This window comes from Rhodnius prolixus, unplaced genomic scaffold (genome assembly GCF_049639745.1).
Source record: "Rhodnius prolixus isolate KJV_2025 unplaced genomic scaffold, Rpr scaffold_6, whole genome shotgun sequence".
Lineage (NCBI taxonomy): Eukaryota > Metazoa > Arthropoda > Insecta > Hemiptera > Reduviidae > Rhodnius > Rhodnius prolixus.
This window is the reverse complement of record NW_027411634.1, coordinates 21,947,350-21,971,861: the sequence shown is the minus strand read 5'-3', so window position 1 is coordinate 21,971,861 and position 24,512 is coordinate 21,947,350. Positions and strand designations below refer to the sequence as shown.

The window sequence follows — 24,512 nt, the reverse complement described above, 5'->3', positions numbered from 1 at the left end:
TTTATCATTTAAGCAACCCTTATACTCAAATTTTTAAACTCGTAAGTTTTTATTAAGGATATTATTGATTGACAGACTTACTGAACCAGATTCTATCAGTTTGGCTCATTAAACTTGCCGAAATAAGCTTTCAAAAGTGTATTTTTGTGCTATCTGGCGACTTTCTAGTAAACTAATAGTTCTAAAAACGCCGCTAGGTGGTAGCATGCACTGTTCCTGAGAGTGCATGCATGGCCTTACAATTATTATTAGCTTTTGACGATTTTTTTTTATGTTATTATTATACTTTCTGAGTGAAGTAATATTAATAACATAGATTTTCCGGGTTAAATGCAGTTCCTTTTAATGAGCGTATTGAAGTCTATTAGTTTTAGTAATCGATAAAAATGCAACATGAAATGCAGCTACAATGTTATTATTTTTAGCTGTATGACCATATCTGTTGACTCTATTCAACATTATATATGCAGATATAAATTTGAATAATTTATTCAATTCAACTTAATAATTTTATTTTGGTGAAGAGAAGTACCAAACTTTTCGCTTGATTTCTTGGAAGGAGTTGCATGAGATTCAAACGTTATTTTGTGCTTATATTGACTGTAAAAAATAGACAAATTACACTTTCTGCCTCAGAGAATTCATATTTAATATACTACCTGCTTAATAATTCTGCCAAATAGTAATAGTGTGATTTCTATTTTCTGTCTGTTACTTTGTAATATAAATGCTTTTTATTCGATCTACTAATATTGTAATTATAATATACTAATATTAACATTATAATAACTGCAAAAAAAGGATATCTTCTGAATATATTTTAAATGACTCATTTAGCTTAATATGTATACAAGACTAACTTCTTAGAGGATCCACATAAAAGTAGAGTGCTAATGACTAGTATTTAAAAATGGCATTAAAAATTATAAATAAATAAAATTATATATTTTTTATATAAAATTTATATTGAATTTGTTATTAGGTACTTTTAACTGACAAATGAAGCTCTTAAAAGTGTATTTTTCTGCTTCCTAGTGGCAGTTTGATAAACTACAATGTTCTAGAACTAAATTTTTAATAAATAATAAGTAAGTTTATTATTTTTCATTTTCCCTTCCTTTTAAAGGTAAAGTAACAATAATGGGTGACCTAATTCACAAAAAGTGAAAGCTTTAATATTCTGAAGGATCCTGGTTAAATCTATAACTTCTGTTATGCAGTTTCATCACTGATTAAATTGAAGTCGATTAGACAGTAAGCATTAAAGATGGTATAAACAGTTATTTAGATTCATAATTGGGCATCAAAATATTAATGAATTAAGAATGCGGAACCACACAAATTAATACAAAAATGCATTAACTGCGTGTGTGAAGAAAAAAACCTACATATCTGTGCACTGCTGCGTACTAAGAAATATTAAAATATATTCAGCATCAGTATTGCTATAAAATACTTTTAAAGTTGCAAATTTCAGCAGCCAAAAAGTATGCCCCCAGTAAATTCGGCACTTGTACTGTTGTACCGTAAAGTTATGTTGAACATATAGTACAAGATATCTTTTCTGGGGTGTACAATTTCTTTTATAGGTAACTATAAAAAGGTTATTTCGTACTAATAGCATTGGAGACGTTATTTGAGCTTAAAATTACCCGTGTAGAAATAGACAAATAATAAATTTAATGTTTTTGATTTTTGATCTGAGTTATTGAAATTGTGAAAATTTACATCAACGTTTTGTTTGATGGAACCTACAAACCTGAAAGAATATTTAAATAAAATGAAAATACAATCTTTTTTTTGCAGTAAACATCAATATCTATTGGAATTGTTATACAGAAATTAATTTATACTATTTTTTTAAATTGAATGGTTACAATCTAAAACCTTCAACCAATGAAATGGAAGTATTTAATATCCCGGGCATATGGACGCGCTCTAGCGTGCCTCGTCACTTTTTCTTGATTTTGCAGTTCAGCTCTTAGGGTTAACGTTGTAGGTATCGAAAATATGGCGGTTCAAGCTGCTGCTGCCCTTCTTGATGAATTAATGGGAAGGTATCGTAATCTAGCTCCTTCAGATAAAACTAAAGAATTAAATTGGGAAGATCCTGAGGTAAAGATAAAAATTTAATTGCTTTTTAGAAAGAAATATTTTTAATGCATGCTGCAGTTTGATTAGGTTAACATTCATTGTGCTTTTGCGTTGATTGTTTCGAAGCAATTTATTCCCATAAAAGAAATCAACCAGTTTTGAGACAAAACAATACCTTTCGAAATTTTAATAAAGTGGATTGTCAGATTCTTCTTTTGTGTTTGTGTCTGTTTTTTTATTTTTAAAGTACACTGAAGTGTGGCTTCGAAAACAGAATATTGATTTCTTGTGCTATTTTTTAGGTTGTGCTACATGATGAAGCTCAAACCTTGTTAATTATTGTTCTGACACAATCTTTGCTTTTTTTTAGAATAAAGCAAGCATTACATTTTATGATAAGAACATGATGTCTTTTAAGGTTATGAATCGCTTTAACATTTACATGTTTCCCCTTTGATTTTTTTTTTCAGTTTTGCAAATATTATATGGTGAAATTTTGTCCACACGACTTATTTGTGAATACCAGAGCCGATCTTGGTACTTGCCCAAAAGTTCATGATGATGAAGTAAAAGCTTTATTTGAAAAATCTAACAGTTATAAGAAGCAAACTTACGAAGATGAATTCATCCGATTTGCCCAGAGTATGCTCAATGAAGTTGAAAGAAAAATCACCAAAGGAAAACAAAGGTTGGCCCTCATGAGCAAAAGTGAACCTGTGAGCAGAATTTTATTAATTATGTTAAATTTTTTCTTTGTAAAATAAGTTATTTTCTTGAGAAAGTGATTTCTATAGATTAAAAGTGGTTAAGGTTCTAACAAATTGAGAAAATAACGTTTCAAATTTGTAGATAATTTGACCATATAAATATATATGTATCTATTGCTTCGCTGATTGTATATCACTCCCATTTTTTTAAAAAAAGGTTCTGATAATTTTACACTAAGAATCACCCAAAATTTCTCTATCAAAAGAAAGTTTCAAGCGAATTGATAAATCTGTAAGTGCAAGTCTAACCCTGTTGTAGAAGCTGTAGTTTGAGGCTTAATCGGAGGACTTTCTCAAGGGACATTTAGAATTTTTCATTGATTCATAACTTTAGATTCGGCAATCAGAAAGACAATAAGAATCCAAATTTCGAAATAAATTTTATAAGCTGTTTTTAGATTGATGAACAATATGTTATTGCATCTTGAAGGCGACGTCGAGTATGAGATCTATACCAGGTATTTTGCCATTCCTACTCTTTCATATGTCACTCTTGCAGGCAAATATCTAAATCACATTCTGATTTTTAAAAAAAAGTGAAATTATCAACTAGAAAATTTTTAAGAATAATTAAGTACTATTCATTGTACACTGTTCAAATTTGCGAACTTATTTATAGCCCACAAAATTTGGCAGAGTTATTTATCCTGGCGAAGGTAATCATGTTTCAATGCAGTTTATTTTATAGGGTATTTAAAGGAGTGGAGGTTTTTTCTAGCGTGTACTAGATCAGTAAATACGATTTTGCTTAAACATCACACTAAGACGGTTTAGGATAGTTTTTGATGTTTTATATTCCGATGAGAATCTAGAAATTATCACTTAGTACTTGTCACCAATTTTTGATATTTTTAAAATTAAGAACATCGTTATGTGGAGAATTGAGAGATTTTTCGTAGTAACAGAGACTATCAAAATAACTGATTATGAACGATTTGTGAACGCCCGTTGACGGATGAGCACAAAATGCTGTAGGTCCTAATGGGAAGACTCATCGTGAAGATTTTTGAATGTTTGATTATAATTTTTTTTTTCGTTTCTTTTAGCCATCAACAATATCAGTTGCTCAAACCCAAAAAAATGATGAACAAATTAAACTACTATCAGAAAAGATAAATTCATTAGTAAATGAAGCGGAAGCTGCGGGTATAGAAGGAAACGTAGAACAGGCGCAAGGTTTGATGAAACTTTGTGATCAGTTAAAAGAAGAAAGGGAAACTTTAAAGAAACAAAATGATAATAGTGCTTGGTCGCAGGTAAGCTATTCTTAAAACTTACGCTTTCTTTAAATTGATTTGGAATATTGAAAAAATCAATGTTCATGTCCACTTTACAGACAGCCGAATTAGCAGCTGCTCAAGAAAAACAAATGGAAGTATGTGAAGTGTGTGGTGCATTCCTTATTGTAGGAGATGCACAGTCTAGAATAGATGATCATTTAATGGGCAAACAACATGTAGGTTATGCCAGACTTAGATCTTCATTAGATGAAATTATGGTATAGAAGCACTTTGGTAATTATTTCTATGGTAATGAATAAAAGATGTTAAGTTTCAAAAGAAATAATAATTTTTTAGGCCGCAAGAGCAAAAGAACGTGAAGAGAAAGAAAGGCGAAGAGAAGAGGAAAGAAAAGAAAGAACAAGAAGAGATGATGTTTCTGACAGAAGACGTGATAGAGATAGAGAAAGAAATACCAATTCTGATAGACGTCATGATGAAAATAGGCATTCAGTGTAAGTTTTTTATAGAAGTTTTTAGGGTTAATTACTTCTCTCATTTAAATAATTGTTGTTTCTGTCATTTAAGGCGAGAATATGACAGAGATCGGGAACGTGATAGAGAAAGAGAAAGAGAGAAAGAACGCGATAGAAAGAGAGATGATAGGCCGTTAAAGTGAGTATTGCATTTTATAAAAGAGTTTAAATTAGTATGTATACATTTTCTTTCGGGGCGAGTGATGGTCTAGTGGTCAAGAGCTTGGCTTTGTGAGCTGAAGGTCCCCGGTTCGAATCTCGTGTCCGACTACTTTTTATTTGTTCTAAAAAATTGTTTATAGTTAAGTATGATCTTCCGGCTCCTCCCGTCCACGGCATCTAATTGGTAGTTGGACGTTAAGCTCTGCCTGAATCTTTCTTATCAATGCATGCAAATTCGCTGCACATAACTAATATTAATTTTGAAGAAAAAAACTAAACTGGTTGATATTAATACACTGTTTTTTCAATTCAAGGCGCGTCAACATCACTGTTTTATTTAGTGCTCTACCTATCTCTGAACAATGTTCTTTCGTTTGTTATTGTTAAGCATCAACACTGTCAGTTGCATTAAGCCTACTTAGTACACTTTGTATTTTCTCTCAGAAGCATTAGTGAAAAATAGATTTTCCATATTTTTCCCCCCATTTCAAAATAAGTACTATCATCAGCTATCTCAAAATTAGGACCAATTTAATCAAGCCTTACTAAGTGATAATTAATTTTGTAAGGATTATTGAGCTTTACAAAAATTTAAAGTTTGTAAAATTAGTTTATTTGCTCTCTCTTCTTTATATTATTACAAAATTTATAAAATATTTCTGATCTGTCCCAGTGTCCAGTTTACAGTATTACCAATATTAAAAAAGGACCTTAGATGTTGAGCACCTTTAAAAAGAACAAAATAATAATAATAACAATATTAAAAACAAAGGGAAGGGATTAGCTATGAGGTTAGCATACTGGCCTCCCACGCGGAGGTCCCGGGTTCGAATTCAGCTGCTGACCCTTAGATTTTCTCTTCCTAGGAGCTTCTTACAGCTCACTGTCCGGTGATGGACAGTGTTGTCTGTAACGAGAGAACACTGTCCGGAGGCCGGCAGTGCACTGAAAAAAGCTCCGGGCGCCAATAACCTTAGATGTTGACGCGCCTTAAATCATAAAAAAAAAGTATAATAAAAACAAGTTATATTAGATATCAAAAATGTTTTAAATGTTTGAAGTAGAATTCTAGTAAGATTTTAGAGTTAAGGTTTATGTTGGTTATCAAGCTCTCATTTTATAAATGATATTTCATCTTGGGTTTTAATAATAAGTCTTATTTAACTGCCACAATCATATACTTGGTTACGTCACTCTGTGAGGCTTTTTAACAATTAATTTCATTTTATACTTTATTCCCTCTGAACATAGTTTAGTGTTTCTCAAAATGTTGCAATGAAACTACGAATTTATGCCAAGTACTTGCGAGTTACTATTGCCAGAAGGTTACTAAGCGGTTCATATCAAGTAGTGATTAACAGTGTCATGTAGTAGAACACTCTCTTTGTGAAGGGTCTTTTCTGATTTTGTTTTGGTGGAATTGAAGACATTCTAGTTTTATATAAGAGTTCTAATTTATTTATTTCTTATAAATGGTTAATATGAACCACTTAATTACCATGTTCAAACTTCTCTACAAGTAGTTTTAACATCTGAATATACTAACGTAATTTCGAGTCCAGACGAAGGCAATAAATAATTCTTGATGTCTATTTGTCCAACAGATGTATTGTGTTTTAAATATTGTTTTATTTATACAGGCGCAGATCCCATGAGAGAGAAGAAAGAGAACGTGAGAGGGATAGAAACAAGAAATCAAGACATGACGACAGGCATCACAGGCGCGGTATGTAGTCATGATTTGGATAGTCATATTATGCAACACTCTCTGATTTAAATGTAGTCTTATGTTAAGAAATTGAACTGGATGAGATTATAGAAAGAAGTTTGTTAGTCCTTCATATACTGCAGTAAATTGTCTTGAATCTTGCAATTATCATTGATGAATACTTAGCTTCTCTTAAAAAGAAGTGGACTGCCAGTTTTAGTTAATGCTGCAAACCTTTTTTTTTTATCATATATGAGTGTACTTAAAAGTTTTTTTTGTTTCAAAAAGAATGTATTTGTAAATTTAAAAATCTTAAACTGTTACTGTAGCTAACAAGCAAAAATTGTTAATTTTCAATTTTATTTCGAATATGAATGCTTGTTTAATTATTAATTTTATTTTATAGATAGAAGCAGGGAATCGCACAGAAGACGGAGAGATTAGTGCTGGTCAGTTTATGGATTTAAACAGGTAAGTGCGAACAAACTTGTACACTGGCCATACCTCGTCACACAAACTTCTATTGCTACTAATTTAAAAAAAAAAAAATACAAATATCACTTTGTCATATTATATTTGAAAATTGAAAAAAGACTCATTAGATAAATGAGATTCGATAAGAATACTACACCTATTGTTCCTAGAAAAAAAAAAAAAAATGCTTAAAATTCTAAAACTATAAAATCAAACGCTTCGGACAGTTAATCAATCTTTGGTAAATTTAAACGTCCATTTTTGCAATCTCTCAGATCAATCATGACAAATTGATTTACCCTAGGTAATGATTAATTTAATTTTGCTTCTAAATGTTCATTTACCTTAGTTGCCCTGTAATTTTCGTTATTTTAGGACAACATTAAAAATAGTTCGTTGTAAAAGTTATAAAAATATGTAAAAGTGGTTTATTTGTAAAAAAAAAAAAATCTGTATGCAAAAAAAGAAGTGTGTTCAAGGTATTAAAAAAAAAAAAAATTAATCATGGCTAGTGCTGATTGTTTTACAGGTGGATCTCTGCAAGGTGAGTGGTAATAATCCCATAATGTATCCCTGCAGCCATGTTTAATTACTTTCTATAACTATTGCAGAATACTACATTTAATTTAAATGGAATGTTTTTTAAAGCATTGCGGTTAACAGTTTAGGTTTTCCCAAACTTGGTGTAGATTGGGTTCTTTTTTTTTTTTATTTTCCCCCCTGCTCCTTTTTTTTCAACTTTTTATTTTTAAAAAGATAATGTTTGAGATTGATTATATAAAAATATATATATTTTAGATACACCCTGTTTTATTTCATATACTGATCACAAATATTTGCATCGGTAAACGAAAATCATATTTCACATACGAAGCATACTTTTTCTTCTTCTTAAAGCTATAGATGTGTATTCCTTTACCTTTTCCAACTTTTTAAATTTTATTTATATTTTGTTTGGCAGGGTTCTAATGTTGTTTTACTGATTATTATCTTATTATTAATCAATAACTCATCGCATCAACGTTGACAAGTAACCGTCATTCTTTAGTCCGAATTTTTAGGCTTTTATTTTAATTTTATTTATTCCATGTTTCCTGTTCTGCTAAATCAACAGTGTTTCTCATTTGTTTTAACTGTGGACTACTGAATAAACGTTAGACATCTCGTTGATGTTGCTTTTGTACAAAATTCTATGAAGATCTACTAGTCTGTACACTTCTTTATTGTAGACTTCATCTTTTATTTTATTGAGTTATTTTTTTGACAGATTTTAGGAATATATCTACTGTAAATTAAGTTTTCCTCTATAACTAGTCTGAAAAAATAATTCACTCACTTAATATTTCGTTGGCGAATTAACTAGGAAAATCTATAATCGTGGTGGATTTTTACTTTATCCAAAAAAGGGCCCATCTTGTTAACTCAAGTTGGAGTAAGTGCTTATCACTTATCTCAGTAATTTCAATACCTAATGGTATTTCTATCAGTATTAATTGATACATTACTCCAAACAAATACAATGTAATTATATTTTAAATCAAATTATAAATATTATAAAAACAAAAAATCTTTCTAGAGTGTGGGGTAGCTGCTCATTCCATTCTCACTAAACTTTCATTTTTTCGATTTTCAATCACCCTTTACAAAAATTCTTGTGTTAATGAAAATTAAATCGATTAGGTTTGCCTTATTCATTTAATTTTTCTTTATTTTCTTCTATAATTTTTTCTTTAAAAAATAAAATAAATGATGTAATTACAAAACAGAAGTGTGAAGTATATATATTAGGTTCTCAGTGTTAAGACAGTGTCGCTGATTTTAATCGTCATATCGTACAGTTTTTATTTCTGACCTGTTTCGGATTTTATCGTTCATTTGAAGGTTACTAATCAGTTTGGTGAAAGAATTTGGCTTCAACTGTTTTACCTACATTTTATTATATTATGTACATTTATTACATAATGAAATGTGAATCAGTAGTGAAATTTTGGTTAGTCTATATAATTTTGCTGGCAGCTATATTTTCTAAGGAGTCATTTCAGTTAATGCACGATTCCTCTCTGTTAATATGGTAACTAAATACGAGTATTGCAAATAGTTTATATTTGATGTTAACATTTTTGTTTGCAGTAAAAGTAAGGTCAAGCGAGTTTCACATTCACAAGCCTCTTCTTGCTTTTTTTTTTTAATTGGTAATTGGAATAGAATAAATTTTGTTTGTGAATTTTGCACTCCTAGTTGGTGTTTCTTGAATTGGCAGTATTCATGACCATTGATCTTCCTGTATGTCAAAAATTTGCATAATAAACATATCTAAGTCACCAAGAGGCCCATAGTTGATAGTGTGAGAAACACTGAGATTGTATTCTTAAAGAGTTAAAAAAAAAAATGTAATCGAATATCACATTACAAATATATTTTATGTCCAGTTTTGGCCAGTGATGTGAAGAATGATTAGGAACAGATCTGAACAATTTACTACTTGTTACGATATGTATTTTTTTCTTAATCATGGCCTTAAGAATATCTAATAATTATATTGTGTAAGATACGGAAATGTTATACTAATCGACAAAATTAAGTGCAATCTAATTGTACAGTACTTAAATTTTTGTTTTAAAGATAAACTGTTAATTAGTTCGTTTTAATAAGAATGCCATTGTTGGGTTATATTGTGCTATATCCAAATTAGTTTTTTAATAAACTCTAACTAGCTGCATCACTTTATTAAAATTATGATTTTTAGAGATTTTTTTAAAAAAAATTATTTATGTATTGGCCCTAGTGTGGTTTCACTCTTATTACGTTTAGATATTAGATAGTCACATGTTAAAACTAAATTTATTTTATTTATTTTTTAGTACATTACATTCCTGTCTCTCACAATGTAATTAGTAAGCCCTGATGGTGATTTATATATCGAAACGTTGAAATAAATAGTAAATTAATCAGCCCAGATATCTCAAAAACTCTTCATACACAAAGATTTTACTTTAATTTGTTCAGATTTGGGAAAATTTTTAAGTATAATTTTTTGTGGGTAGTGATTTGGCTTAGAATAGGTAGATTCTGTTAAGAAATTTTTGTTATGAAAAAACACGGCTACAGTTAGATTTGGCTTTGAATTTTTAGTGTTTAAGAATATTTTTCCATCAATGTTTAATTTCTTTGATTCAGTCGAAGTATATTTTTGACGTGTGCTTTCTTCTCTAACTTTATTTGTTTTGAGAGAGTGAGAAAAAAAGGATTCTAAGAAAAGAGTGTATTCTAAATAAATTAAAGGAAAAAAAATTGATAATAGAAGACAAATTAGTGGTGTTTTTATCTATCTTTCTCTAATGCAATGTCGTCGCAGTATGCAGAATACTGCAGTGCCTCTGTGTTGGGCTTCAATAAGGCCAGGCCCACTAACTCTCGCACGACAGCCGTCAATTTACTCTGTGGTATCCAATTTCTCAGGTATTTATTGTAACGAACTAAAGATTTTTTTTTCTTTCTTTTTTTCTGTTTAAGGTGAGATAAAAATATTTCAAATTTATGATGATTTTGGCTTTAAGAGTGGGTTTAAGAGTAAAAAAAAGAAACGTTTTCGTTTCACATTAACTAAGACACCCTCACTGTTGGTGCTTAATATTATCTTACATTTATGTTTATATTTCTTTTTTTTTCTTTTTTTTTTTTTGTTACTTTGAAGTAGGATAGTGTCAACTGGGAGAGTGTCTATTCATGTAAGAAACACATGGAGCTTTACAGGTATTTCTAATAAGGATAGTATTACCTCTTTAGAAATTACTTGTAGAGTAAAATTTATATGTTAGCCCATTTTATTAAAAGACCAAGGATTCCAAAATAGACATTTAATGTTTAAGATGGTAGAAATAATTAAAATGAAATACCCATTCTTTAACTTTTAGCGGGATAGTACTTATCAAAACTCAATTTATATTATTTTTAATCTAATTTAAATTTGAACTTAACGTACTTCATAGTTTTACTGTTAATAATTAACAGATTTAACTGATCACTTTCTTCACACCTTTAAAGGAAATATTGCGATCTTAAAATTTCGAAATTGGGTTACATCGGAAAAACTAATTTTGAAGCCCTTATACCGAAAGTTTTGTTTTGTTTGTTTTTTTAAATTGCCTTTTGGTGTGTTTAAAGACCTTTACTTAATATAGTAAAGAATAATTACCAAAACATCCAATTTAATTTCCAGTGGGTGTCAATACGAAGAATTTGTACATTTCAATTTAACTAGTATTGTATTTAGTTTACAGCACTAATGAGATTGTTTCGGAGAATATGCATACGACATAATGTAAAGTGTATGATGTTTCTGAGAATATGTACATATACAACATAATATAAAGAACGTGATGTTTCTGAGAATATGTAAACAACATAATGTAAAGTGCATGATGTTTCTGAGAATATGTAAACAACATAATATAAGAACATGATGTTTCTGGGAATATGCATACTACATAATGTAAACCACATGATCTCTTTAAGTTAATATAAACAACAGAAACATTAATATAAACATTACACGTTATAATTAGCATATTTAAAAATAATATAGTTATTACTTTAAACTTAGAACGGTTCTCGGACGGTCCCCGGACAAAAGAAGGGTCAGTCAGATTTTCTGGCTCTAATCTGAGGTTTTGTATCTTAAAAGAGACCCTGATTTTTCTTCACCTCTAATAATAAAAAAAAATCAAAAGTGGTTTCATTTTAATTATTTAAAAAAATCAAATGTTCTTAAACACTTCTACAAAAAACATTAATTTTTCATTTTGTTTACTTGGTTTTTTTTCCCCGTATCCATTTTGATTTGGTTAAACATTAATATTAATTTGGCACTATCCAGTAAATTAGATCAGGTGGTTCGTAGTTAGACGCGCACATGAAACAAGAGAGGCGGGCCAAGTGTGGAGACGGGTCCAGGTATTTGATTAATTATGCCCAAACAAAAATAAATAATATCTAATGTGAATTGAATTTTTCATCAAATATTAAATTATCCGTACACTATCACTACATGAATTGGTGTACGATTTTTGATAGTGAACGGCTAATTTCTCCTATATTTGTATGTAATTTAATTTGTATATTTAAATTCATGTTAATCACTTTTATCAACTGTATGGTATTTTTTTGTTTGGGTTGGTGTTTTCAGATAGAAAAGTGTAGTCAGTCATCAGAAGAGATTTGTTGGAAAACTTGCTTGTGGCGGAAAATCCAAAGACCAATTTTTGTTTGTACACAACTGTGGCAGGAGGATCAATGACTTCAAAAAAAAAAATAAAAAAAAACTCTTCTCAACCGAAACGATGAGGTGGGTTCAAAATAAACAAAAACTAAAACCAAAACAAACAAATTATAAGAATAAGGTTTAAACTACCCATCACTCAGAATGACTTGGATTCTCTGCACTTCAACATCAGCAGCCAACTTCACTTCAACTGCCAGATTTTACAAGGTATATTTTATCCAACGAAATGTGTCACTGAACGTTTTTATTCGCTTGAACATATTTCGGAAATTCAGTTTAGTTTCCAACTGCTTTTTTTTTTTCTCTTTTTTTTTTTACAACTGCCATTCTTTCAATTTTTCCCCTTTACCTCTTTGTTCTTTTACTTACCAAATATGTACTAACTTATGCCCTGTGTAAATAACTGAATATACATACATATATTTGTACAACGGAATAATTTTGTTATTTTTATCGTTTGTAAAATTCAATTTTAAGTTTTCTTAATTGGATTATTAAAAGTTTAGGTTTGTCTTTGAAAATGATATTGAAAATATATTTATATATAAATACAAGTACTTGCAGTTTTCTAGCTAGGTGAATTGTTCATTATGCATTAACTCTCAAAATTTTTTTTATTTTTTTTGTCTTCTTTATCGTATGCGGTTTAAATCGTAAACTTTATTCAAAAAATTGTAATAAACCGCTTACGCCAGCCATTATTATTACTATTATTATTATTATTATTTTCCTTTAATATATAAGTTAAAATGAATTAAGTACCATTTCCTGTACCTGTTACCATCAATTTATTGTGGGCAAGAAATTTGAGGCAATTCATCGGGAGATCTGCAAAAACAATAATAGGTATTACAAATTTTTTTTTTATTAGCATTATCTCTCTCTTTTTTTTTGTTTTATTTTTACATTTAAAAAAAAAAAAATATCGAAGTGATAATACTTAAAAGACATCTGATTTATAAAGGTACACAATTTTTATTTTCCATTTCAATTATAAATATCATGTGTAAAAAATCTAATCTATCAAATGTTAAGTGTATATTTACACAATTACTCATTTCAGAAAGGAGAAAAGAAATGTAAATAGTTCCTCTTTTTCAGTAAAAACAGTACATTATTAAAACATTTGTTTTTGGCTTTGTTTTTTTTTTTAAGTAGTCCTTACCACTACATTTATTTTATTATATTAGATCTATAATGTTACGCATTTTACGATTTAATACGTTGAGTTAAAAACAAAGGCCGACAAGTCAAGCTAGCCTATAAAGTTCTGGCGTTAAAAATATCTCCATATATTGTGTATAAAACAACGTTATGTATGTATGATTATGCGTTCAACATTTTTATTGCGCTTGCACATTTATTTCCTTTTCTATATTCTAAATAAATTCTGTATCAAATAATATGGCAATAAGAGAAACGTTGTTGAAAATATGGTTTGGGGTACTTAGATCCAAGTATGTACTCATTTTTTGACCCATATAACGCAGGTACTGAACTGAACGCTTTCAGGTCGCCATGTCATTACATGATTGTTGGGGTCTTTTAATTTACAGCAAGTCAACTAAAATTTTCATTTTTTGTCTTCCTGAAAAATCACTGAATTGAAGTTGTGGCCCCAGTTCCTGACATAGAGCATATTGTCTTGTCTTGTAGCAGGAGTTTTAAGTAAATTTATTTCTCATAATGGACTTCCTCAAGTTGAGTAACTTTCACCTTTGCCTTCTTAACGTTTCCTTTATAGGAACAGGATTCATCTGAAGAACGAGTTGTTCGAACCTTCTGTTACTGAATTCTTTACCTTTTGGGCTTTCCTTCGATTTATCATAAGTATTTCTGCTGTTTTGATTTACTTCTCATTTTTACAATCAAGAGTCTTAAGGTATGGATGAATAAAAGATAATAGGAATGTTATTTTTGAGAATGCCGTATTCGTGCGCTTGGTGACTTTACTTTTATGTTAGTATATAAGTTTGGAAAATTTGTCCTGCGGCACTAATTCGTTTCTAAGCACTTGCCGCTCAACGTTCCTTTTTTCGGAACAGTGAAATTAACTTATTAAAATATATTTTTTATTCTAGATTTAGTGTTGTAAAAACCTAGTTTTAGTGTACTTTTAAAGTATTAATTTTATTCCTGAATCAAGAATAAGGAAGGTATAATTCAGTGTATTATTCATACTGTGATGCAAAATTCATGATAGTTGCTATTCTATTGATTATTGCTTTCCAAACTTAATATCATATAACTAGGACATCGAGCTAAAGTGTAAATTTTGTTTTTGTCGACAGATTTTTTTTTTTCGAATTTCCTTTTAGATTTATTAATCATGAGCAGAAAAGTATTCAGAAACTTTGGAGGAGGTGTAGGGTATCATTTTCTTTAGAAATCAAGGCAGTTATAGCAGTAATTTTTCCCGATGTTGATGAACTACCATTCTGGTAATGGAAGTTCTTAATTCCAATCCAAATTAGCTATCCAAAAGAAGAAGTTAATTGACTATTATGTTTATTCTTTGTGAAATACCTACGGAGAAAAAAAATGGTAAAAATATTCTAAACAATGTTTTTCATAGAAATAATTAGCATTAAAAATCCTAATGGCGGATCGAACAAATGGGCGTGTATACTGGCCAATAAAAACGTAGGTATGTAGGGGTAAACCACGCCCACTTCCAAGTTCCACCTTTAAGACTTTTTAGGCAAATGATGCTTCAAAAATTCGCTCTAGAAGTTTTTTGCTATTTTTTCCTCCATACTCGTATTTAATAAAGAATGAAATTATGCAAAAACAAATATAAATTATTTTGAACATTTATTTTACGCTTCACCAAGAACTTACGGTTTCTGAATGATTGCAGAATATGTTAAAATTCAATTATGATGTACCTATTTTAGATTTGATTGAAAAATTTTGTCAGAATAAAGCACTTAAGTTAAATATTACATTAGTTTTTGTAGTAAAAATTTGTATTGCATAAGTTGATTCTTTATGAAATACCTTCGGAGGGAAAAATAGTAAATACATCATCTACCTTTTTCAGTGAAAATCAAGAAAAAAATTATTGGAAACAACATGTAGCTCCCAGATATAATTTTGCTGAACCAATTATTTTCTAGGTAAATTTCCTATTTAAGATATAAAAAACTAAATAGCTAGGTAAGTGTCCTTAACAATATTTTGAAGAAAACTTCTCTGATTTAGCCTACAAACCATAGTATCCAAAACTATTGTATTTTAAAAAACAGTTTATTCAGACCTGTATGTTAAATTTGGTTATTTGGTTTTGGATTCAGTAAGAGATAATATGTGGTTTAATACCATTAAATTGTTAATATTTTTAAGCATTTATTTGCATACGTACAAATGGGACAATAAACTCAATTGAACATTATCTTGGTTTTTGATCTTAAAACGTAAAGTTCCATTTAGCAATGTCGAAACAACGAAAATTCCAAATTGGTTGCATTTAGAAACGATAGAACTTTTATATAAAAATTTCCCAAAACTGATAAAAGGCTGGATAGATCTTTATAACGGATATACCCACAGTCTGATGCAGTTAACAAAAATTAAACCCATCAAATTTTGGTTGTGAAACATGGTTATGTCGTTGGGTAATGCTACAAGCTTTTTAGGTAGTGGTCTCCAAAACTACAACTACTACAACCGTTAGTCATAGTAAGAAAAACATACCAATAGCGGTCCTCGTCACTTCTAATTTAATTTGAACGTTGTTACCACCATTAAATTTTTGAGAGAACTGATAGCTGATTCAAAGTAGGTAAACTCGGAATGGAAGATAACAAACAGTTATAAGCGTGAATAAATCTTTGTTTTGGCATTTTATAAGTTGGCTCAAAAGTCTCACAGAATCTCGTGTACGCGTCACCGGAAATAGTTGTCAAAGGTCTTGAAAATCGATTTTTTTTTGTTTTGTAGATATCTTGTTTTCTTTGCACTAAATGACATTTAGTGTTATTACAAAAGTTGTAGAGCATAAAATTCTCTACAGATTTAGTTGTGTGCAATTTTTCATACAATCAACCGTTCTTGAGATAAAGCACGAAGAGTGGAAGGCGCTTAGCCGTATGTATAGTAACGTAAGGTCTACTGTCTAATTTCAGTTCATAGAACTTTTTATAAAACAACAAAAATATAATTACTAGCCGTACCCGGCCACCTGTTGCTGTAGCTCAGTCTGGTTAAAAGGAACAATCCGGACGATGCAAGAGCTATGCTATTTCATTTTGGAATCAAATTGCTGCCAGATTCGATCTAATTAGGAACGTTTTACCTGTTCCTCCTGGCGCATCTAAGAAGATTTCTGTAACCCCGTTACTGACAGTATTATTGATTGTAAATGTTTTTTTGGCTAAGCGTTAGCTTAGGAATATTTAATTACACATACGACAAAAGATCGCCCGGGTTGTAATTTTGTTCACGACACAATTCCATATGGAACGAAGCAGCAGCAGATAGATTCGGCGATGGCATTCCCGATTAATAGAGAACATTATTCGCGATTTCTAAGCATAAATTTTAAATCATCAACGCTTCGTTGTAGATTTCAGCTGTGAATTCCATGCTCATACTTTAATTTTCCTGGCTTGATTGACAGAAAATATCTTCAGCTACGTGCGATTTATGTTTTTCCTATGACTCTGTTAAAAATGAAGGAGAGCAGGCGGTCAATATGATTGCAAACAACGCACGAATTTGATTTGATGTTGATTTTCCTTTTTTTCTGAATCTCTAAGCCAACCAACCTAATGCGTACAATATATGGTATTCACTTGGCTTTAAAGTAGATTGTTAGAAACAGAAATTAATGGAATTCCAGAAATTCAAATGAAGATTTTGTATTTTTCCCTATTTTCTAAACTACTATAACCAAAAGTAGCCGATTTAATGTTTATAATATATGTTTGTCCTAAAAATACAATGTTAGAAATAGAAATTGAGGAAATTCTATCAAAATTATTGATGATTTTGTGTTTTCCTTTTTTATAAGCCTCTACTTCTGAGATTAACCAGCCTATTGTGTATACATTGACCTAGGGCCTCTTTCTAACAGTGTATTATTTTATTAAAAGTAAAGTAAAGTAATTGCTTATTTTTTCAGGCGGGTTTTACGTCCAACTACCAATTAAGTGTCGTGGACGGAGGCGACTAGCAAACATACTTTACTGTAAATTTCTTTTATTAACCATTAAATAAAATCCAAGGCATAAGACCGGGAGTCGAACCCAGTACCACAATGCATATTAGCTTCGCAGGTCTCGCCTCTAACCGTTCGGCTTTATTATTTTATTATAATACAAGCTTGTCCAAATTCTCAATTGCTGGAAGATGTTGGACTGGGCTTATTTAATAAAAAAGCATTCATCTGGATTGGAATGTGTAAGGTCTGCCTATCGTAGTTTCTTTAAATATGCCAGTTTTGCCTGTCGACTCGCTCTCCTCGCTTGCGTCCTTCAAATGATTTTCTACTCGCGTTCCATGTGCAATACGTAGGCAAACGCGTCATTTTGACATATCGTGAAGAAAGCAACGGCTGAATACAACGGTATTCAGTGCTATTTGTTGCACATTGAAATCTATAAACATTCAATAAATATTTGGTATAGCGTATGTTCTTTTTACGTGCCACAAATAGCGCGGTTTTTCCAAATAAGCACGTTTTTTTCAGTCACTGATATGCCATTTATATTATAGGAATATAAAAACACGCCCATATTCAAACGCAACGTTGTGTCAAAATGTCTAGACATTCTAATCCAACATTTCATGTCTATTTACTTGATATGAAATTTAAATACAGAAAAAATATAACCAAACATTTATTTGGGAATCAAAGATAAATTCAAACCTCAGAGATAAGAATAACTAATTTTTTTATTTCCACTTTCACAAATATATATCTTACATGAAGGGTCACATACATTTTCCTTACTTTTGTTTTCTTCCATTTTGTTTTATGCAAAAACAATGTAATTAAAACCAAAAAGGGCATGGGATTTCCACATATATGGATATATATTTATTGAAGAGGTTGAAATAAAGGGTGAGGTAAACAATAAGAAGAAATTAGAGTTGGGGAAGAAACAAGTGGAATATCTAAAAGCATTTACAAGTCTGTACAAGAAATATATATCACAGATTTCGCTAAGATTACATATTTATATATAACCACATTTATCTTTATAATATATAAATTTATAATCAAAAATGGAATGACCTTTTCTTTAAAAATAATAATGAAACAAAAGAAAAATTTGTTAACAATATTTTTGTTCTAAATAATCTAAAATTTATATTTATTGACGAATTTTGTCATTCCGTTTTTGACTTTTTGTTTTTTTCTTTTGTTAACATACTAGATTCTAGTTACCTCGAAATAACTCACATCAAAATGAGTTTTTTATATTACAAAATTTATCAAAATAAATAGAAAAAGTTGTGTTTAAACAAAAAATTTATTATAAAGTAAAAAATTGAATAAGAAAAAGATCAATGTGTAAATATTGTTTCTTTATGTATATTTACAAAAGTTTATTTTTTATTTTTTAAATATATGGTTCAATTTTTAAAGTAGTAAAACAAAATTCTAGATTTATTTATTTATTATCTCATTTAATTTTTTTTTTTTTTGAGATTAAATTGTGGTCCGTTTAACATTTTGGGAAAATTTCATATTAATCTTAAAAGTGGAGAGGCTTTTTGTAAAAAAAAAAAATTTGAAGTGAAATAGTTTTTAACACATGATTTTGATTTTGTTTTTCTACAATGGCCCCACTTAATTTAAATTCTGATCCTCTGTCAATCTCTACTTTGTTCTCAAAACGGAATTTGTAGCTAATTTTTTTGAATTATTATTATTTAGAAGGATCAAAGAAATGATTTCGAGTACCTCTCTATTTTCTTTTGTTTTAAAAATTAAACTAAATTTGTTCAATAATTGAGACTAAATAAGAGACAAGAGATTTATGAAAACAGACCTAATTGTGTAAATATATATACTTTTTTTTTTCTTTTAACAACTAATGCTTCTCCATTAGCTTTTCCTTTCAGATTTTTTTTTGTAACCAAAAAAAACCTTTTGGTTGCTAATGGAAGTACATGTCAGAGAAAGACTTTGTTGAGACTATACAGATTAATCTGTACTATTCAAAAAAGACTATAATAACCACTTTTTTTAAAAATTATTTAAAATGTATTTTTTTTTTAAACTTTTTAATTTTATGTAAAAATTGTTTTTAATTAAATACCACACTAACTAACTAACTAACAACAGTCTTAATTTAGTTAAGGCTAACTAGGGAACACACTGTTGATTTTTTTTTTCAATTTATTCGTTTTCTAAATTATAATTCATTTTATTCGTGTTTTTTAAATAGTCTATTTAAATATGATTTTTTTAAAAACTTTTTTTTCTCACTCTAATCAAAAAAATAGGCCGTCTTTCATTCATCCTTAAAAAAATAACCCATTCATAAATAAATGTAGTTCTAGCTTGTGAAAAGAACTGTTCAAGAGATTTGAGTAAAGAAGTTTATATTCGGTAAATCGGTGGTTTGATGACATTTTTCAGATGAATTACAACTATGTAAAAGAAACGATTTAAGTCACTATCTAGATGAAATAAATCGCTTAATATTTGAAGGGCGTTGATTGTTACCTTTTTCTCATTTATATGAATCCTTAAATAAGGAACATTTTTAATTGTTTTATGCAGTTCTGCTTTGAATGTTGCGTAAGGGACTCAAGCAAATACTGCCCATTGCTATTCGTTCACTTCTCCTTGAAAAAGCGTACCATACCGGAGTTTAAAATAAAAAAATTAAAAGCAAAAATTCAGCTATAGAGTGCTGGAATGAACATAGATTTCCGCGTACCAATGGAATAGAAGCAGAAAACTGGAAGTCATGTAAAGAATCTAGAAAGTTCGTTTAATTAATCAGACAAGGACAATTTCAGAAAGGGAGAACACGGTTCTATTAAGCGCAATAATCCCTCTACAAAGAGGCGCATAGTTTCATGCACCACACATTGGCGACTGAGTAAGACCGAGGCAGAAGGATTCGAAAGAAATTTTAAAAATGAATCAGATTTCTTTTAAGTCAGGCCAAGACTTCCACCCCTTTCTATATTCTTTTAAAATCCACTGATCCCTCCCCCCGTTCTGCAGCAACAATTGAACACAGGTTGAGAATCTCGTTGTTCCAAGGGAACCAGACAACTGAGAAAAAAAAAAAAAAAATGCAGTCCTTAGACATTTAAAGGCTTGCTTTAACCTTTTTACTCTTGATTTATTGTCTAATTGGACCCTGTAATTAATTACAAAATTGTAACACACTCTTTTTTGCTGATCTAGCATAAAGATTAGCTACAATTTTGACTGCGCATTGATGTTCTCATTAAATTAGTAGTAGGCATCCCTTCTTAGTAAAGCCCATCCACAAATACAATTTCCCAATTCAAGCCAAATTAGGGTGGATGAATCATAGCTTTTATAAACCAAATACTCGGTCTCAAACTGTTCAAAAGTTACATTTTTTTTTCTCCTGAAAAAATTACACAAATTCACATTTCAGTTCTGTTTAGATACAGATGCTCTATAACTCATTAGCTATTTCTGTAGCATACCTAATAATAAAAATCATAAACACAAATTTTTTGATAAAAAGTATTCAAAATAAAGTGTAAATAAAATAATAATTGAATTTACCCTGCTCAAAAACTATTATGTTTACTAATAATGTTCATCATTTTTTAAATAGACCATTAAAAATCGAAAATTTGTTTTTGACAAATCACTTTGGAGTCTTTTGTTTGTAAAACAACAGTGTTTGTTTTTGTTTGTTTTTAATGTATATATTTTTTTTCTCATTTTTATTTTCCTTTTGGTAGAAGGCAGAAAATGTAGAAGCTACAATAGATTGTCTCTAGAAGTTATTTTTTTTTATTTTAATTTTTAGAAGTATTACCTTTTATTTTTATATATATTTTTACAATTAAGACCTAAAACAGCCTATATGATCCATACATATATACAAATAACACTTACAGTAATTTTTATTTTTCTTATTGATAAAATATATGGTTCTTTAGTAAATGATGTAATACAAATTTAATTTATTACGGATTTTAAAAAATTATTGTGTATTGGTTTTAGATTGTTCAACAAGAAAAATAGATTTTATAAATTTTTGATACTACTTGTTTACAGAATTATTTATGTGATCTTCCTTAATTTACATACATTTCTGCAAATTTTTTAAAGGCATTTTTCTTCTTTATTATTGAATTTTATAGGAAGAAATAAACAAAAAAAATAATTTTCAACTTTTTTAAACAGCAAAACAAATGGCAAATAACTCAGCACAAAAAGGAAATAGCATCTTTATGAAAATTCCCCGATAAGTAATTCGCATTATCTAAATTACATTTATAATTAAATAATAATAAAACTTTTCATTTTCGAAATAGATCTTTTATCGTTACATTAAGTTAAGATTAGAAAAGCGCAGAAAACTTACAACTTTATACACTATTATCGATTCTGTGACAAACGAAATACGTTAACTGAAAATTGATATTTACTAAATGAATATTTTAATTTTTCGCGATTTAATCGAAAATAATTGATTGAGTAGTTTAACAATTCTCGTTAAACTTAAAATACAACTTGCTCACTAAAACGATTATCACTTTATTTGAGAAATTTTCCCGGGATATTTATTGTTTTTGTCTGCTAGGGTGCTCGATATTCTGAAATTAAATCTTTCTTTTAATTGGCTTAGAACAATTTTTAATATTCTTAGAACGAATCTACCACCAACACAGTATCGAAAAACATAAGACATTTGTATGTATTCCAAATATGAGGAAAATTTGTTTACCAGAACTGCGATTTTAAAGAACAGATATGTAAAATTTTACTGCGGGATCGCCCGTATATGTTTACTTAAGTAAACTAATTGTTTTAATAAACATACCGTTTACAAATGTTTCAGTAATAGATGATGGTATTAACGGTTACAGAACATGTTTAACAATAAATTTATTCGAAATGTTGGGTTTATTTAGATGTAAGTTTTCTTTGTGCCCATTTCCCGATATGATCCTTAATTTCCATACTTATGTAAACATTTAACCAATTATCGCGAATAAACACATTAAAAACTTCATTAGATTTATAAACAATATATATAATTTTATCAACCTTCAAAAAATTAAAACTGCCTTTAAAAAATATCGTGAACGATTTTATTAGTTCACTGAATGTAATAAATTATTAATGACATGTCTACGAGCTAGCAACCCTACTTTTTTTTTTTATCTTTTAAATATTTAAATTTCACAATCTTTTCTTTTTGTAAAAAAGAAATTTATAAAATATATATATATGTATATATATTATAATTTGGTAATTGTTTTAATTTAATTTAATTTTATTGTAATTATTACTTATTAATTAATGTTGAGAATATGGAGTTAATATTATTATATTTTCAAATTTGTGCAAAGTTTAACAAATGTATGAAGAAAATTTCGGCAAGATATTATTATTTTTATTATTAGGAACATATAATAATTAAATTTTATATATTTTTTTAAATATACAAATTAAAATTAAACGTAAACAAAAAACAAAACAAAAAACATACTTTTTTATGAAAATAAAATCTAAAAGTTTAACTTGGATGTAGCATCGAACTACTTTCTTTCGAGACCAGCTCAATTTTTGTTTTCATTTACAACGAATCAATCGTAATCTTTTTTTTTTGCTTACATTTAATTTTATTTACATTTTTGAAATTATTGCTAGAATGAATTTTGTTTAAAAAAATGCAGAACAAAATCATAAAGTACCGCTCACTTAAATAAAAATAAGTTCCTTAAAAATTAATGATAATTCCCAATTTCTTAATTATCCAATTGAATACTAACAAACTAGAGACATGTTTCGAACTTCATGCACAATATATTACATTTAATTTTTTTTCTTTAATTGACAACTTTGATTTTTATATTCATTAATATATATAAACTCGTAAACCATCACTTACAGCCAATCTGTTAATAAACTGTTCTTATGTTTTTTTTAAAAAAAATCAATTACTAAATATTTAATTACCATTTAAATTCTTTAATGAATAATTTTATTATTACTGATGAAAGTATGGGGCAATAAAGGTTTAATGTATAATTTCTGGTCAAATCTAATTTCCCTGTATTGTTCATTCATGGGAGGCAATTTTAACGAGTAATCAAACAAATTGTGAATTAAAAGATTTAGGCCGTAATTAAAAGTGAAATATTAAAATATGAAACGCTTCTCAATGAATCCTAAAGTTTAAAATTAAAAAAAGAATAATAATCGAAAACATTTTTGAGGAATGCTTCAATGAAAGAATTTTAATTTTTTTTTTTTTTTTAAGAATAATAATATTATACTTTTTTCTCTCTTCGTTTGATGATAATAATAATTTTAAAAAAATTCACTACGATACCCTTTGTATCGTTTGATCCATTGGCGGTGTTTCACGTTCGTATTGATTCCCAGAAGATGGTTGTGATTCTTGGCTGTGTTTTTCGTCACCAATCCCTGAATCCATTCTTGTATCACACAAGCGTATCCTTACACGTTGACCGCCACTGGTTACCTACACAAATTTAAATAGCATTTTTAACGCAATAATTTTTTTTCCCCTCTGGTTTAAGTGCAAATAATCGGTAAACTAGGTAAAATGAAGATACAAGGTCTGTCTAAAAAGTATCCGACCTTTATTTTTCCCTCGCAAAATAAAGACGATAGCGCGACGCCACTGTACTCTGTAAAGGAAGACACCTTCATGCTCATGTGTGTATTTTGTCACCGCCTTCCAGCGCGTCAGTCGCTGCCTGTGGGTTGCTGAGTGAGGTGCTACACAACGTGTTCGTCGCATTACCTCATCTCTCAAGATGACTGAAAAATCAAATTTTTGTCAAAAGCTTGGTGATTCCCAAAGCGAAACAATTCGTAAGATTCAACAGGTGTTTGGAGACGAAGCGATGGGTGTAACACAAATTAAGGGGTGGTTCAACCGCTTCAAAAATGGCCGCACATCAGCGGAGAGTGACCAGCGTTCTGGCAGGCCCCAGACTGCTCGGAGTGCAGCCGTTGTTGAGACTGTGCGAAATTTGGTGATGGCCGTGCGGGAGATTGCCCAAGAGGTTGGAGTTAGTGCAACTTCAAAACGGAAGTCCTTTTGTTCCGATGTC

The 24,512-nt window shown here is 29.4% G+C and overlaps 2 protein-coding genes across 9 annotated transcripts in view; one reads left to right on the top strand and one right to left on the bottom strand.

The window, feature by feature from the left end:
* The first annotated feature begins 1,954 nt into the window (after window positions 1-1,954).
* Window positions 1,955-13,379, top strand: LOC141460527 (luc7-like protein 3). 2 transcript variants are annotated; one of them, XM_074140629.1, is made up of 9 exons: window positions 1,955-2,115; window positions 2,565-2,810; window positions 3,908-4,117; window positions 4,198-4,359; window positions 4,439-4,596; window positions 4,670-4,756; window positions 6,420-6,505; window positions 6,894-6,958; window positions 12,147-13,379. In XM_074140629.1, exons 1-8 carry the CDS (start codon window positions 2,011-2,013, stop codon window positions 6,929-6,931), a joined length of 1,092 nt encoding a protein of 363 aa, XP_073996730.1. In that variant the 5' UTR covers window positions 1,955-2,010; the 3' UTR covers window positions 6,932-6,958; window positions 12,147-13,379. The 2 variants fall into 2 exon arrangements, with proteins under 2 accessions (XP_073996730.1, XP_073996729.1); XM_074140628.1 differs by having other exon boundaries at window positions 6,894-13,379.
* Window positions 13,380-18,122: 4,743 nt separating this feature from the next.
* Ca-alpha1T (Ca[2+]-channel protein alpha[[1]] subunit T) overlaps window positions 18,123-24,512 on the bottom strand; it is a 673,619-nt gene continuing 667,229 nt past the window's right edge. For all 7 annotated transcript variants that reach the window (XM_074140614.1, XM_074140612.1, XM_074140616.1 and 4 more), the window contains one exon: window positions 18,123-23,914. In XM_074140614.1, the coding sequence (XP_073996715.1) occupies window positions 23,753-23,914 (162 nt within the window). In that variant the 3' untranslated portion in view covers window positions 18,123-23,752. The remainder of the gene's footprint in view (window positions 23,915-24,512) is intronic.

Coding starts and splice junctions, on each gene's coding strand:
- LOC141460527 (XM_074140629.1), top strand. CDS start 2,011: ATGGCGGTTCAAGCTGCTGCTGCCCTTCTTGATGAATTAATGGGAAGG. Junction 4,118..4,197: donor ATAATAGTGCTTGGTCGCAG/GTAAGCTATTCT, acceptor TCCACTTTACAG/ACAGCCGAATTAGCAGCTGC. Junction 6,506..6,893: donor CGACAGGCATCACAGGCGCG/GTATGTAGTCAT, acceptor TTTATTTTATAG/ATAGAAGCAGGGAATCGCAC.